General features: G+C 41.1%; 1 protein-coding gene across 1 annotated transcript in view; it reads left to right on the top strand.

Moving 5' to 3' along the window:
* NEBL (nebulette) overlaps positions 1–17718 on the top strand; it is a 455293-nt gene extending 437575 nt beyond the window's left edge. The window contains exon 10 of the mRNA XM_078851827.1: positions 16359–17718. Coding sequence (XP_078707953.1) covers positions 16359–16377 — 19 coding nt within the window. The 3' untranslated portion in view covers positions 16378–17718. The remainder of the gene's footprint in view (positions 1–16358) is intronic.
* Positions 17719–17763: the final 45 nt, after the last annotated feature.

Here is a 17763-nt window from a genome sequence, read left to right as displayed (position 1 = left end):
AAGCCCTTGTGCAGAGAGTACTAGGTCGATGGAAGAATTATGTTGACCTAGCTACTGAGAACCACTCCTGTCGGTGCAGCTGTAGTGTTTTAAGTGTAGACATACCTGAACATTTCAGGTAAATTTGGATTAGCATCTCTGTGCTTCCTGCAAGGGAACATTTTTAAGCAGTAACTGCTTTCAGCTTTATTCTGCACTGTGCAGTCTCTGCTGCTGGCCTGTTTTGAAAAGAAAGTTCATATAATTTGAACAACAAGTGAAGCACTAAATTAAGCCCAGGAAGGGCCGATGATGAGAGCAAGGAACATATTTCAAATAAAATTACTGCTTCTGCCTCAGCTTTTCAATGCTTTATCTTTTTAATTTTAAAACAATTAAATCAAGAATATGAATTGGCTCCTGATTTAGGGTACTTAATTAAAAATGGTATTTAGAAGGACTCAGTAAATGAAAAGACAGTGAAAGCCACAGCCAATGGAAGTTTTGGGGAAGGTCTTGATATGCTGCTGTTATATTTTCCTCTTTAGTAGATTATCAGTTTTCCGTTTAGCTTCTTTATTATAACAACAACAACAACAACAACAAATGGAAGGAAGTTCTAAATTACTGAGTAAGCCAATTCAGATAATGTTATAATCATTATGATGTTACAGGAGATGGACTATTCACTCAGAATTTCAGCTTCTGTGGGTTACACTCTTTTCTTGTGTGACTTATAGTATTGATAAGTCACTAAAATGTAGTTATCTTTCTGTTCCACACTATCTGTATTAATTCTTTTTTATTCTGTCTACCTAATCATGACGCAGAAGAAGGATGGTCTAGTGGTTAAGGCATTAGTATAGGACACAGAAGATCTAGGCCCAGTTCCTGACACTGCTGTAGACCTCTATGGGACTTGAATCTCAGCATGTCTCAGTTCCTCACCCATAAAATGCGGACAATAATGCTTTTTTTCACTCAGCATTTGTCTTTTCTTTTTAGATCATAAGTTCTTAGTAAAAGAAAGTCTCTGTCCGTTTGGGGACATGCAATGCATAACACAATGGGGCCTCCAGCTTGGCTGAATTCTGTAGGCCGCACCAGGACACAAATAATAAATAATAGTAATGCTAAATTTCCTGCAGCTGTTAACAGTTCAGTTTCACCAGTGTTATCACTGTTGGAAGCTCTTCTGTAATGCAGTAGGGATGCTGCATTAAAGACCCCAACATTGCTAATACTGCAAAATGTCCCCAGTGTGGATGAGACTTTAGACAGCTCACTATTCACAATCTACCACAAACCTTAAAACAATGCAATTTACAGAAATCAGTTTGCGTGATCTTTGGATTCAGCTCTCAGTTTTCATGCAAATAGTGACTGGGAGATGCTTTCATTCTAAGTTTCCTGAATCTAGTTTCCCTTCGAGCAGCATGCTCACCCTTAGTAATGTCACAAAACATTTGGGTTGGAGTCTCAAGGTTGGCAGAAGATATTAAAGGCAATTTATTTGACTTATAATATATTAGACTGCAGAACTGAAGATGCTCAGATATGAATTCATTAGATTACAAGCTTCTAAGAGCAGATGCCTGGTTTTACTTTATGTGTGTCAAATGCTGTCCATAGCTCAATCACTTAGGTTCTTTTGAAAATCTTCCTGGTAATAACAATTAATAAATAATATTTTGCTCTTATACAGCTAAGTATTATTATTATTTATTATTATAATTAAGGGACTTTTCAAATGTACCTAAGTGACTGAGGAGAACAAGTCTCATTATCTTTCAATAGGCATTTCAGGCATCTTTGAGAAGTCCACTTTATAGAAATAAGCAATCATTTGTCTCCATAGTGAAGAAGGGAGACAAAGGAAGGAAATCAGAGTTAGCTGAGAATGTTTGAGATTTCCATTGTTACAAGGTCTATTGGAGTCTTCCTATTGTCTTCTGTTGGATAGTATATACATTTCTCAACTAACCCTCTATTATGATTGTTGTTATTTATTATTTGTATTGCTGTCACACCTAGGAGTGCCAATCATGAACTAGAACCTCATTGGGATAGGCGCTGTACAAACACAGAACATAAAACAAAAGAACAGTCCCTGCCTCAGAACTTACAATCAAAGTATGATTTACCCACTTTGATTCTTGTAAGAAATCTTGAACAAAAGATCATATTAATGTAACAATATAACCCTAGAGTTAAATTTCTTTTTATTAGTAATCTTTTTCTTAGAATTTATCTTACCTGAAAGCCAAACAACCTGCTAGAGAACCATAACATTTGAATCAACTTTTTCTGGGTCCTCAAAGTTAAACACAGTGGATCGGATCTTAGCAAATAAGAGATATCAATTGTAATGCAAACCACACTACAGTAAATAAACGGCAGTTCAATTCCTGGCATCAGCCAAACAGGCTAGGACTCACTGGAATTAGTAAAAAAAACCCTGAATTTCCAAATTACAAAATGCCAGCAAAGAAGGTGGTGATGGGGAGGATATAAATTGTCTGTTTAATTTAATCATGCTTAAAGGGAAAATAAAAATAAAGAATTGAGGAGAATCCTAAAATGCAAGGTGGTCCAGGGCTTGATTTTTCTGGCATTCCAGTCAGTGCCACAACTCCTATAGGTGAAATTCTGTCTCTATTGAAATCAATAGGAGTTTTGTCATCAACTTCAGTGGAATCAGGGTTTCACCCTGTGCATTCAAGGGGAGCAAAATTGAGACCTTTGTAAGAAAAACAACTTCTCTTTGATATCTTTGGAAGGGGAAACTTCATGGGAAATCACTCCAGTAAGTGCCTTTTTGCCTAACGATCTTTAACTTTTTAGGATCTTGAGTGAGGCTGTCAGACTACTGTAGGAAACATATAACAATTCTCATTCATGTTTCTCATTGCATATTTATTTATACTGTAGGTGTGAGCCTTCTGTATGGGAAACTTGCAGACAATTAACTTTAACCCCCTGGTATAAACCTGGTGAAATCAATGGAATTACACTAAGGTCCTGTTTAAAAATAGTGTAATGAAGAGTTCAAGTTGCAGTGGGGGAGGTTTAGATTGGATATTAGGAAAAACTTTTTCACTAAGAGGGTGGTGAAACACTGGAATGCGTTACCTAGGGAGGTGGTAGAATCTCCTTCCTTAGAGGTTTTTAAGGTCAGGCTTGACAAAGCCCTGGCTGGGATGATTTAACTGGGAATTGGTCCTGCTTTGAGCAGGGGGTTGGACTAGATGACCTTCTGGGGTCCCTTCCAACCCTGATATTCTATGATTCTATGTAGTGTTCATGCACCTGGAAACAGTCAGGGCACACCCTGACTGTTGTGTAGGAGCGATGCACACATTGCTCTGCTCTGTCCAAGGACATGGACCATGGGAACATGGACCATTTGGGAAGTCAAAATAAGGACATCAACCGTGGGAAGCTTCCTTGGCCTAGGCTCAAGGCCTGAGAACAAAGATTGTAGTAGATAGAGGCTGGTAAATAAGAATATTAATCAAAGTCATATTATTTCCTTTGTTGATGCCTTTTGCAGTTGGAGTTTGTAATGCACAGGGGGGAGAGAAATAAAAGAGAGGTGGAAAAGCTGACAGGGGCAATCCCGTCAGCAGGCCAGCCTGCTTGCTTGCCTAAAGCCGTGTCCTCTCTTGTATTGAACCGCCACAGTGTAACAATTTCTCAGTGGTGAAGTGCTTTCAAGATCTGGGTTCAGAAGCTAGTATTAGACTCATGTTGTCTGAGCCAGTCAAGATATAAACACAATAAAGTAAGGCACTTTGGGCCAAATCCACCCCCAAAGGGAATTAGCTTCTTTGTCTTCAGGAATTGACAGGTAGGTTTGTGCTGGTCACAGTTCTTGTCATTTCCAGCTGTTGTACTAAATCTCAGAGATGATGACTTTGTGGTGATTATACACATTTTACTTTCTCAGCTGGAAACTTGGAACATCATGGTAATCATCAAAGAAAAGATCATGGATGAGGGGGATGGAAGCATAAGGCAAAAGCCTGAAGACAGGAGCCCATATTAAAATTCTCCTGCAAACATAACCAATTAGCAATAAAGGAGCATGGTCCTTATGACAAAACATGGCTGCAACTCTGTTCGAGTCAGAAATGTCCTAGTATTTTCAATATTTATCTCACATAAAAATCTTACAGCCATTTGCGTTGTTTCCTCTCTCTTTTGATTCTCTAACCCATTGATAAAGAGACTGAGACTTTAAAAATGAAGTTATTCTTTTCATGTCAACATATTCAATAAAGCCTTTGCATTCCTCTAAATCTACTATCAGTCCAAATACTTGTGTATGCTTAAATCTCTTGAGTGTTAGGAAACTGTTTTCTATTCAAACCTGTATGGTGGTAAAACCTTTTCTTAATTACATGCTGTGCTAATATACCATGGCTACTCATTGAGCAATCATTCTGCTTGTGAATATGTGATTAATACATTTACTAGTTACTTGCATTTTGAGGAGGGAAAGTCCAAAACGTCAAATACTAATGACCATGGTAGGTGGCTGCTTTTCGTCCTGGGCAAACCTGTATTCACCTGAAATGCTTTTATTGTTGATGAAGGGTCACTAGCTAAGTCTAAACTTGTCATGTTCAGTCTGACACTATGATCTGTATGTTTTTATTGGTCCTGGTCTATTAGAACACCTGTGTCTGTAGGCATTTAAAAGCAGTGTTAAGAGACAAAGGAAAAAAGAGCGAGCAACTTCATTTTAAAGCATATTAGGCTCACCTCCACCTCACCCTAGAAAATAAATGCCATGTATTTATGAATCATTTATTAGTTTCTTTCAGTTAAGCTGTGACCACTTGAAAGTGCATACATTTAAATACATTTGAGGAAATGCAAAATTAACATGGCATATACAGAGTCCCTCAAGAGGCCCAGGTGAGGAGGTCAGAGACATTGCAGATTTAATAAAATTACCAAGATTCCTTGGTAGATTTTACATCTGAAATGTAAATGATTAAACTCATTGCATAGTCCTGGAACCAATATGGATCCTCATTAGAGCTGGGCAAGTTGTGAGAAATTATTAGTAAATGTGCCACTTAGTTGGATGCACAATATACAATCATTTGGTATTTTAAGTTGGATGCACAATATACAATCATTTGGTATTATAATTCAGAGATACCTCACTCAGTTTTGGTGAGAGGCAGGACAGGAAAAAGAAAGAAAATATTCTTCAAAGTCTCAATCCCATAGGCCAGATAGTTTCTAAAGGGCATAACAAATGAATTGTAGATGCATTTATCAACTCAAAACATCTACTGATAATTCTTACACATCTTAAATTTGCCATGCTGACAGTCATCTGACATAGACGGGTGAGTTTGACCAGAATGAACATCACTGTCTCCTTTCTATGAATGGCACCAAGTATTACATTCTGCTGTGGATGCTCCAGCATTGTGACCCTGCGTATTTGAGGCAGATCTTTATCCTGTGTCAAGCATGGTTCTGTTGGCTTGCCTTGGTTGGCGTTAGGATAGGAGCTAAATGATCTAACAAATGTAAGGGAGAACAATTTTTTTTAAACCACTCTGAAGCGCAAACTCGAGCCCTGAAATGTTTGGGAGGCTGTCACAAGGGCCAGATGCATAGTATATATAGCATAACACATCACAGAAAAAACCTTCTGGTCAGAAGGCAAGATTCCAAGAGATATTCAAAGAGATAGGGAGGGGGAAAACACCAGCTTGAACATAAATGATGTGACATCAAATCCACTTTCAATGACTGTGGAAGAAATCACACATTTTTTTTTCCAGGTACCAGAACTACTAGTTAGGTAGTTAAGCCAGTGCAGGTTAAGGAGCAGCACCAGTCAACAGAATTAACCCAACAATATGAGTCATTATTGACGAGATGTGATCAAACAGTATAGGTCCAGATCCCGTAACTGGACCCATGTGGGCAGACTCCCATTGAAGTTCAGGGAGCTTCAGGATCTGGCTCCTCATATTGTAGCAGACATAAAAAAATGTCCAAAGTTTGTTACTCAGCCTCCTTTCCCTACCTTGCTAATTGATGCTGCTGACTTGTGGCCAGAATATTAATAATCTTGGAATGACAGGGAGGCCTTTCATGGCCCGTTGTTCCTGGAGTTCCGCCTTGTTGCACCCTGTTCTATAATAAATGGAGATGGCTCCTGAAGTGCAATAATTGCCACACTAGTCAAGACATGATAAAATAATAATCATCAATTTATTTTCAGCTAATTGGCTGCAAGCAGTACCATAGGATGGTCCAGAAAACATTAGCTTTCCACACTGCAGAGTAAGCTGTAAAGCAAGAAAGGACCAGGAGCAGCATAATTAAAACTTCAACAGTCACAATAACTGTTGCAACTGTTGGAAAATAAAATCACTTTGAAGCTGTCACCTCAATGTTGCAGCTCTGTGACTCTGATGTTCTGCTTGATCAGTCTGTAGTAATAAAAAAGATGTTTAATGCTGTCACTGTGATTCATCAAATGAAAGCTTTCCTTTTGCAAGGGAATAACACACTGGAGAAACACAACAGTGTATGTTATAAAGTACGGTAACAATATTGCTATTACAATCCCCTCTCTCTGCTAACTATGCACAGACTAGCATGCAATCCTAATAGCACAGTGGTGTGTTGTGGCAAATCTTGTGGGGGAACTACAGTGTGAGGAATATGTCAGGCTAATTACTATAGAATTGTTATAAAAGTTTAAAATCCACAGTTTTACTGTTAAAATTTACACTGTTAATGTAAACTGCATTCATCTGATTGTCAGGTAATTTAAGCATGAACATGGTGGATGTTGACTGTTTTATGTAAAATTGGCCATTCTGATTATGATAATACTTAATACTTTTGTACATTCCTAGCACTGTACATCCATTTAATTACTTAATTTTTACAACATCCCTGTGAGGTTGTAAAATTGTATTACTCTTGTTTAACAATAGACAATATCAGACAGAAAGGTGAAATGACTTTCCCAAGGCCACATAGTGACTGAGTCGCAGAGTCAGTATTAGAATTAAGTTTAGGCTGACTCTCAAATAAGGGCTTGTTTCTCCAGATCGGTTGCCTTCATCTGTGGTATCTGTTCTGCATTAACAGCCAGTAAGTTACTGGGAATCCAAATTCCATGCTTGGTAAAGAGGGACAAATTGGTTGAAATGAATTCTCTCACATGAACCTAAAAGACTGACAATTTTAAAGAACTGGAGAACTTCATCGAAAAAGTTCTTCCACTAGCAACTTATTGTATGTATTTTATTTTATTTTAAAAATATTTTATTTAAAAAACACGAACAAAAATAGGTTAAAAAATGTCTTCCTACAGGGACCAAGATCTAAAATACTGTCCATAATAGATTTGCTGATATTTCTTTAGCAAAAGTTGAGTGAGGAGCCCCAAACGACTTGCCTCTTCATGGTGATTTTGTTATCTGGTGCATTATAGAGATGATGTAAATAATTTCGGATATGTATTTTTATTCATAAGTTCAAAAGTGTACATCTGAAAATATGAAAATAATACTGCATAGTCTTCATCTTCTGCATTTACACAGTCCATCCATTGAATGGAAGAATGGTACAGCTAACACCAAAGAAAGCGTGTTGCTTGGCAGAAAGCCTGGAATATTGGTAGCATCCTGCCCTGTCTGGAAAATGTCCTGAGAAAATTTGAATTGTACTCTTTCATTTCTGCAGTGTCCTGGTCTGTGACCCAGCCAGTCTTCCCCAGTAGATCCGGAGGCCCAATTCTGCAAACATTTATGTATGTGTGTAACTTTATGCTTGTGAGATGTCCCACTGAAGTAAATGGAAGCTTTCATGAGAGTAAAGTTATTCATGTGCCTGTCAAGCAGGACTGTCCCCATATCTGGATCTGAACCTCATACATTTTGTATTACAAATTGATGTTTCCTCTTTTTTTCATCCTCAGTACACACAAAATACATAGAGATAGGGGAAAAGATACAAGAAAAGAAAACGGGAAATAAGGCGAGGGAGGAGAATGTGAAGCTCAATCATTGATATCAGATTTTAAATTGTCCGTCTTTCCCTAGCTTCAGTCACTGTAGTCAGGCAATTCAAATTATGCCATTTAAAAAAAGTTTTTTTTCATATAGATCATTGTGATGGAGTGTACTGGGCCCTTTGAGGCCCCTGCTGGAGGCCTCGCGGTCCTACCACACCCCACCCCACCCCAGAAACGGAGCAGTGAAGGTGGGTCTTCCTGAGCTGCCTAGAAAACTTGCAGGGAAGCAGTCAATCAGAGTGCAGCAGGCTCCGTTAAAAGGAGCTGAGCAGACCGCTTGCTGGCTGGGACCAGAAGGGTGAAGAAGGACTAGAAGGCTGTGAAACTCCACAGGGAAAGAGACTGTGGGGAAACCCTGCTCAAGCGGGGATAGGACTGTGAAGCTCTCCAGGCAAGAGAGCCTGGGAGAGAGACAAAAAGAAAAGGAGTACTTGTGGCACCTTAGAGACTAACCAATTTATTTGAGCATAAGCTTTCGTGAGCTACAGCTCACTTCACGAAAGCTTATGCTCAAATAAATTGGTTAGTCTCTAAGGTGCCACAAGTACTCCTTTTCTTTTTGCGAATACAGACTAACACGGCTGTTACTCTGAAACCTGGGAGAGAGACAGTTACAAGCTCTGCAGGCAAAGAGGCCTGAGGGAAGAAATCAGGACAGAGAAACTATCCAGGCAAGAAGGCCTCAGAGTGATCCTGCTCAAACTGAGAACCAACAGAGACCCCAAGGAGGTGATGGGACAGAGTGGGAAGCAGCCTGGGGAATGAAGCAGCAGCAACTATTAAAGAAAGCAGCATGTGGCTGCTATTTGTCTGGTCCCTGGGTTGGGACTTGGAGTGCTGTATAGGTCCAGGTTCCCCCACTGGGGAAGTGTCCTAAGTCCAAAGAAGGGGATAAGACTCACTCTAGTCTTTTGGGGGCTAGAATTTAAACAGGCTCAGAGATGGAGATGGAGACACTGGAGAGGGCCAACCATTTGATGGACTGTGTTACCCCGGAAGATGTTCCTTCATGCATTTAGACTATGTGTGACTTTGCCGGAGGGCTGAGCCACTGATGACCCACCTGATGAGGGCAAAAGCTGATGGGGGCATAGAGAGCAGAGAGAGAGTTTAGGTTTGCACCCAGCTGACAGGAGGTGTTCACAAGAGGTGAGTGTGTAACCCAGGGGTCGTCAACCTTCGGACATGGCCCATCAGGGTAATCCGCTGGCGGGCAGTGAGACATTTTGCTGAAGTTGACCATCCACATGCACGGCCCCCTGCAGCTCCCAGTGGCCACGATTCGCTGGTCCCGGCCAATGGGAGCTGCAGGAAGCCGTGGGCCTCAGGGATGCACTGGCTGCCGCTTCCTGCAGCTCCCATTGGCTGGGAATGGTGAACCATGGCCACTGGGAGCTTCAAGAGGCTGTGCCTGAGGATGGTCAACATAAACAAAATGTCTTGCGGCCTGCCAGCAGATTACCTTGCTGGGCCGCATGCTGAATGTTTTTGACCCCTGGTGTTACCCATGTGCCTAATAGGGAGATATCTCTTTAGAATCCTAGAAGATTAGAGTTGGAAGAGACCTCAGGAGGTCATCTAGTTCAACCCCCTGCTCAAACCAGGACCAACCCCAAATAAATCATCCCAGTCAGGGCTTTGTCAAGAGGGGCCTTAAAAGCCTCTAAGGATGGAGATTTCACCACCTCCCTAAGTAACCCATTCCAGTGCTTCACCACCCTCCTAGTGAAATAGTTTTTCCTAATATCCAACCTAGACCTCCCCCACTGCAACCTGAGACCATTGCTCCTTGTTCTGTCATCTGCCACCACTGAGAACAGTCTAACTCCATCCTCTTTGGAACCCCACTTCAGGTAGTTGAAGGCTGCTATCAAATCCCTCCTCACTCTTCTCTTCTGCAGACTAAATAATCCCAGTTCCCTCAGCCTCTCCCATAAATTACATACTCCAACCCCCTGATCATTTTTGTTGCTCTCTGCTGGACTCCAATTTGCGCACATCCTTTCTGTAGCGGGGGGCCCACACTGGATGCAATACTCCAGATGTGGCCTCATCAGTGCTGAATAGAGGGGAATAATCACTTCCCTCAATCTGCTGGCAATGCTCCAACTAATACAGCCCAATATACCATTCGCCTTCTTGGTAACAAGGGCACGCTGTTGAATCATATCCAGCTTTTTGTCCACTGTAACCCCCAGGTCCTTTTCTGCAGACCCTCTGCTTAGTCAGTCGGTCCCTAGCCTGTAGCAGTGCATGGGATTCTTCCATCCTAAATGCAGGACTCTGCACTTGTCCTTGTTAAACCTGATCAGATTTCTTTTGGCTCAATCCTCCAATTTGTCTAGGTCACTCTAGACCCTATCCCTATGCTCCAGTGTATCTACCTCTCCCCCCAGTTTAGTGTCATCAGCGAACATGCTGAGGATGCAATCCATTCCATCATCCAGATTATTAAGAAAGATGTTGAACAAAACCAGCCCCAGGACCAACCCCTGGGGCACTCCGCTTGATACCAGCTGCCAACTAGACATCGAGCCGTTGATCACTACCCATTGACCCTGATGATCTAGCCAGCTTTCTATCCATTTTATAGTCCATTAATCCAATACATACTTCTTTAACTTGCTAGCAAGAACACTGTGGGAATCCATACCAAAAGCTTTGCTAAAGTCAAGGTATATCATGTCCACCACTTTCCTCATATCCATGGAGCCAGTTATCTCATCACAGAAGACAATCAGGTTAGTCAGGCATGACCTGCTTTTGGTGAATCCCTGTTGACTGTTCCAGATCACCTTCCTCTCCTCGAAGTGCTTCAAAATTGATTCCTTGAGGACCTGCTACATGATTTTCCCAGGGACAGAGGTGAGGCTGACCAGTCTGTAGTTCTCTGGATTCTCCTTCTTCCCTTTTTAAAAGATGGGTACTGTATTTGCCTTTTTCCAATCATCTGGGACCTCCCCTGATTGCCGCGAGTTTTTGAAGATAATGGACAATGGCTCTGCAGTCACATCAGTCAACTCCCTCGATGCACTGCATCCGGCCCCATGGACTTGTGCTCATCCAGCTTTTCTAAATAGTCCTTACCCTGTTCTTTCACCACTGAGGGCTGCTCACCTCCTCCCCATACTGTGCTGCCCAGTGCAGCAGTCTGGAAGCTGACCTTGTCTGTGAAGACCGAAGCAAAAAAAGCATTGAGTACTTCAGCTTTTTGCACATCCTCTGTCACTACGTTGCCTCCCCCATTCAGTAAGGGTCTCGCACTTTCCCTGATCTTCTTCTTGTTGCTAACATACCTGTAGGAACCCTTCTTATTACCCTTCACATCCCTTGCTAGCTGTAACTCCAGTTGTGCTTTGGCCTTCCTGATTACATTTCTGCATGCTCGAGCAATATTTTTATACTCCTCCCTAGTTATCTGACCAAGTTTCAACTTCTTGTAAGCTTCCTTTTTGTGTTTAAGCTCACCGAAGATTTCACTTTTAAGCCAAGCTGGTCGCCTGCCATATTTGCTATTCTTTCTGCACATTGGGATGGTTTGTTCCTGCGCCCTCAGTAAGTCTTCTTTAAAATACAGCCAGCTCTCCTGGACTCCTTTCCCCCTCATGTTATTCTCCCAGGGGATCCTGCCCATCAGTTCCCTGAGGTTGTCAAAGTCTGCTTTTCTGAAGTCCAGGGTTTGTATTCTGCTGCTCTCCTTTCTTCCTTTTGTCAGGATCCTGAACTCGATCACCTCAGGGTCACTGCTACCCAGGTTGCCACCCACTTCTACTTCCCCTACCAATTCTTCCCTGTTTGTGAGCAGCTGGTCAAGAGGAGCACAGCTCCTAGTTGGTTCCTCCAGCATTTGCACCAGGAAATTGGCCCCAGCACTCTCCAAAAACTTCCTGGATTGTCTGTGCACTGCTGTATTGCTCTCCCAGCAGATGTCAGGGTGATTGAAGTCCCCATGAGAACCAGATCCTGTGATTTGGAAACTTCTGTTAGTTGTCTGAAGAAAGCCTCATCTCCCTCATCCTTCTGTTCTGGTGGTCTATAGCAGAGGCCCACCATGACATCACCCTTGTTGCTCTCACTTCTAAACTTAACCCAAAGACTCTCAACAGGTTTTTCTCTAGTTTCATACTGGAGCTCAGAGCAATCATACTGCTGTCTTCCATACAGTGCAACTCCCCCACCTTTTCTCCCCCGCATGTCCTTCCTGAACAGTTTATACCCATCCATGACAGTGCTCCAGTCATGTGAGTTACCCCACCATGTCTCTGTTATTCCAATCACATCATAGTTCCTTGACTCTGCCAGGGCTTCCCATTCTTCCTGCTTGTTTCCCAGGATTCTTGTGTTTGTGTACAGGCACCTAAGATAACTAGCCGATTGCCCTACTTTCTCAGTATGAATCAGATGGCCTCCCCTGTTGCACCCTCCTCCTTGTGTTTCCCACTGGTATCCCACTTCCCCACTTACCTCAGGGCTTAGGTATCCATCCTTTGGAAAACCTAGTTTAAAGCCCTCCTCACTAGGTTAGCAAACCTACCTGCGAAGATGCTCTTCCCTCTCTTCATTATGTGGATCCCATCTCTTTCTAGCAATCCTTCTTTCTGGAACAACATCCCATGGTCAAAGACTCCAAAGCTCTCTCTCCAACACCTTCGTGTTGCACACAGTTTTAGAAAAGTAAGGTGCCCCTAGAACGCCAGCGCCCCTAGGCAAGTGACTACTGTGCCTAATTGGAAAGCTGGCCCTGCATTATATACATTCCTATAATACAGGAATATGGTGTATAACATATTATCATTTGAGGCTTGGCCCCCCTGTCAAAGTAAAATTTATTCAAGCTGAGGAAGGTGACATGTAGTGTGGTGGTAGAGGAAGCTCCATGCTTTTTCTTCCCAGACTTGTTAGCTTAATAGATTTGTTTACCTAATGTATTAAAATGGACCTTCATTCTCTTTGTCTGAAGATTGGGCTGGTCAGAGAATCAATTACACATCCCTTTTTTTTAAGGCAGATCTGTTTACCAACTGCTCCTGACATGCTTGGTTTAAACACACTTGAGTAATAATTGTGGTGTATATTCATAACACATAATACCCACAGCATACATACATCATACAAGAATATTAATGATCAATGAGTTATTAGTTTTCAAATGATATCTCACAAGACATATTGTGTACAAAGGTTATTACAATAGTGTGTAGGGCGTGAATACAGGGTGCTTAGTGTCACAGGGACCATTCAAGAAAAAGTGGTCCATTAACATCCTGCAGTCATAGGACAAAAAGAGGGGTAGGTGGGTTACAGATTGTTGTAATAAAGCATAAATCCAATATCTTAATAAAGAACATGACCTTTAGTGTCTAGCAAAGATATGAATTTGAGCTCTAGGCTTGTCTTCTGAAGGGGTTGTTCAGGTTTCCTTTGAGGATGAGCACTGAGAGATCAGCTATGGAGTGATCATTTTGTAAAAAGTGTTTGCCCACAAGTGATATGGTGTTTTCGTCTTATCTTTTTCTTGTGTAAGTTCATTCAAGAATGTAATGATTGTCTGGTTTCACCCACATAGTTGTTGTTGGGGCATTTAGTGCACTGGATGAGGTACATCACATGTTGTGATAGGAATGTATAGGACCCATGGATCTTGAAAATTGTGTTGGGGTGGGGTATTGACCACTGAAGCAGTGGAGATATGTCTTCAGGTTTTGCAGCTATTATTGTGGCAGGGTCTAGTGCTGCTTTGATATTTTCATCCACTTGACAGACTGTGGTTTTGTCCTATGACTGTAGGGGTGTTAACAGGTCACTTCAGCTTGAATAGTCCCTTAAAATATCATAGAAGGTTAAGGTTGGAAGGGACCTCAGGAGGTCATCTAGTCCAACCACCTGCTTGAAGCAGGACCAATCCCCAATTTTTGCCCCAGATCCTTAAATGGCCCCCTCAAGGATTGAACTCACAACCCTGGGTTTAGCAGGCCAATGCTCAAACCACGGACATATCCCTCCCCCCAAATATGTTAACTACCTATGCTAAACAATCAGTTTCACCTTGTATTTAGCTGTGACACTCTCAGTACCTTTCAGAAACCTGAAGAAGAGTTCTCTGTAGCTCAAAAGCTTGTCTTTTTCACGATCAGGAAATAAAAGATTTTCCCTCACCCATGTAGTCTCTCTAATATCCTGGGATCAACACAGCTGCAACAACACTGCACACAATCTACTATTTTGTATTTTCCCTCTGAATTTTTTCCATCTGTGCTGTTGATTAATCTAGTTGGCTACTAATCAATATTAGCAGTTAGCAGGAGAGATCGTACTACATTAAAGTGATTTTTAAAGATATGTTCTGAGAAGCCAACATTTTCAGAACCACATTAGTTATCAAAATGTTGACAACTTTGATAACAGGATTTTAATATCCTGCTGAATAATGAAACTCCAGCCTTACACAGAGTTTCTCTGTTTCTGCAATATGATAACTGGATATTACTTCTGAGTTAGTGAATATAATGGCATTATATTTCAGCACTGGTCAGTGTTTTCTATCAGTAATGTTCACAGATATAAGCCTAGAGTTATAAAGTACAGCTGCTATCTGGGAAGAAAAATTTTTTAGCCTTTGAATCTTCCAGCCTGTCTTCAGTTCCAGACTAATGTGCTGTAGTGTTCTCACAGATGACTCTGGGCAAATAAATAAGTAAATCAGGGGAAAAAACAGACTTTATGGAAGAAAACAACATCAAGGATGATTGGGTTCCTTGCAGATGCCAATTGTTCAGTGGCACATTTTGTGTGAATTATTGGTATTGCCATACTTTCTGCTTCAGTGTAGTAGAGACAGATGTACAGTGCTTCACTTTGCAGCTTGAGTCTTGATGCATTTTTAAATAAATGAAACAAAATGGAGATTATTAAATAGGAGGTATTGCGCTCTGTCTCCCAGTGATAACTGCTACTATACCTTTGTTTAATGCTTTTTTCATAACCCATTTATTAAACTTATTTTGTTTGTATACAAATGTTTTATCATAATTGCTCAAGTAAACTAACCTAAAAGGAAACAAATTTAACATTACTAACCCATGCACATAGACCTAAGTATAGTAATAGGAAGCACATTATCACTATATGGGGTACAACTTAATATTTACAGTCATAAACATTTACCAAGTAAAATCATTACATTCCTGTTGACAATAGCATCAATAGAACATCCAGCTTGCAGGTACTTATTGCAGGGTTTTAGGTGTGGGAAGGCTTTTTTGGTAATCAGGGAGGAAGACTGAATTGCTGCTGGTTGTGGTTTGATCCAGTAGGATGGACTTGTTTATCAGTTTCCTCTGCACTTGAAGATGAGCCTTAGTTTGTAAAATGTGGGTGCTTCCTTGGGGCTAGATTGTAGCAAGTCATATCACTGTCATAAAACAGCATAAAAGCCCAACACTCTTAATCCTACCTGGTCTGCTCAGATTGCTGCTCATTATGTGTGGGAGACAGCGGGCTCTGCAGAGCTGCTACTTCTGCCTCCAAACAGGTGGCCCTTGGCTCTGTCCCCTTCACTTACCAACCTGCAGAGCTGAGCCAGGTATATAGGAAAAACCCACCCCCCTGAGAAGGAGGAGAGTAAAGAAGGAATTGTCACTGTTTGAATGAGAATTATTTCCTTGGCTGCTCTCAGGGCAGCAGAGATTCACTTTGCCCCTTCCACAGGAGAAGATGACCTATTTTTGCCCTTGTTGAATGTCAGGTTGAGACATTTAAGGAAGGTAATGAGCTGGATTTTCCAGGTCTCAGTGAGAACTGAAAATCAGAGGATAAGTATCCACTTTTGAATAATTATGGGGAAGGTGTTTACTATTTCCAAGTCCCTCACATATCCAGTATCAACACTGGCAATGTTTAGCAGGTAGAGTGAGGGTGTAAATTGCTGTGGAGTCCCATCATTGCACAACAGATTTGTTGATTATAGCAGCAGAAATTATTAAGCCTGGAACAGACCTACTTGCAATGAAAGAATATGGCTGAACTACACTTGGGACAGTATAAAGTCTATTCTCATCTGATTTTGTGAGAGAGAATCTCATTCCATGGTATTATGTTGCATTTCCTCCATGGCATTTGAAAAGTAGATTTCTTAATCCGAGGTTTCTTATTTCCCCAAATTAATTTGTTTATTTTATATTGCCATTGATCTAAGAGATTTCCTGGGTCTAAAACCAGGAGTGTTTGGAAAAGGAAATTAATTTAGGGTAAGATTCATTTTAACAGCCACAACTTTGTCTAATCATGAAATGTCATATTTTGACCAATTTTCCAGATCTGTTTTAAGAACATAAGAACGGCCATACTGGATCAGACCAAAGGTCCATCTAGCCCAGTATCCTGTCTTCCAACAGTGGCCAATGCCAGGAATGAACAGAATGAACAAAACAGGTCATCATCAAGTGATCCATCCCCTGTCGCCAATTCCCAGCTTCTGGCAAACAGAGCCTAGGAACACCATCCCTGCCCATCTTGGCTAATAGCCACTGATGGACCTATCCTCTATGAATTTATCTAGTTCTTTTTTGAATCCTGTTATAGTCTTGGCCTCTGGCAAAGAGTTCCACAGACTGACTGTGCATTGTGTGAAAAAATACTTTGTTTCTTTTAAACCTGCTGCCTATTAATTTCATTTGGTTTTCTTAATCAAAGGAGTATAATTAATATTGCATCAACCTTGTGGTCTATCAGAAATGTATGTTCCCAAGTATTTTACTGAAGTAGTTGCCCATTTGTATTTTGTATTTATCTTTTCTATCTTTCTGTACATTAGAGTCCACACCTAGATCCTGGAGTTCTTAGTTGTAATAGTTTTATTTTTAATCAGAACGCTTTGCCAAACCTGGAGATTTCCTCTTGCAATTCTAGTACTCTGTGAGCTGGATTTGTAAAAATACCACGACATCATGTGCTTATAAGGCAAATTTGTGTGTGATGCTGGCAGACCAGATGCCAGCTGATGCCAAAGTCGCCATGTGTCAACTGAACACTGACAATTACATGGCTGGAATCAGTCTGGCTCCCCTGTCTGTTAGTATTGTTAAGATAGGTATTAGGGTTATATAAGAATGTGTTTAGGCTTCATTGAATGCTTGTGAGTTGCTGCATGCTTTAATCTCACTTATAGCATCTGTATCCCACATTGTAAGATAATATTTAAGCATTTGTATTGTAAGGCTCTGTGACTATGTAAATCACCAGAGAGGAGGGAGACATTAAAGTGCTGGTCTCCAAAAGAAGGTGGTAAGTTCTGGCCAACGAGGAAGATCCATTGACACCAGCATGACTGGTGCGGAACAATAAAGAGAACAAAAGACTTTGTTGCTCTTCTCTGCTCTCCCCCTGCCACAAAGATGAGTCATGCAAGTGGATTCCTTCCAACAGCTGCGTGCACTGCTCAGAGCACACAAGGGGAAAGGAATAAAAAACCCCTAACAAGAAGGAACTGTATCTCTATGTTGCTTGGACTCTGGGGGACAAGGTTTTCTAACAATAAGCAAGGGATCCCCAGCTGCTTAGCTTAGATTATCCTTAAAGGACATATAGAGCTTTCTTCTTATAGATGCTTCTGTTACTTTTCGAAAATTAAGATATTAACTCATTTGTGTATGTACATTTACCTGCTTTACCTTACAAATAACTGTTTCCTTTTCCTATTTAATAAATCTTTAGATAGTTTA

This window comes from Lepidochelys kempii, chromosome 2 (assembly GCF_965140285.1).
Source record: "Lepidochelys kempii isolate rLepKem1 chromosome 2, rLepKem1.hap1, whole genome shotgun sequence".
In the NCBI taxonomy this organism is placed as follows: Eukaryota; Metazoa; Chordata; order Testudines; family Cheloniidae; genus Lepidochelys; species Lepidochelys kempii.
The sequence above is the reverse complement of the archived record's forward strand: the minus strand, read 5'-3'. Positions and strand labels throughout refer to the sequence as shown.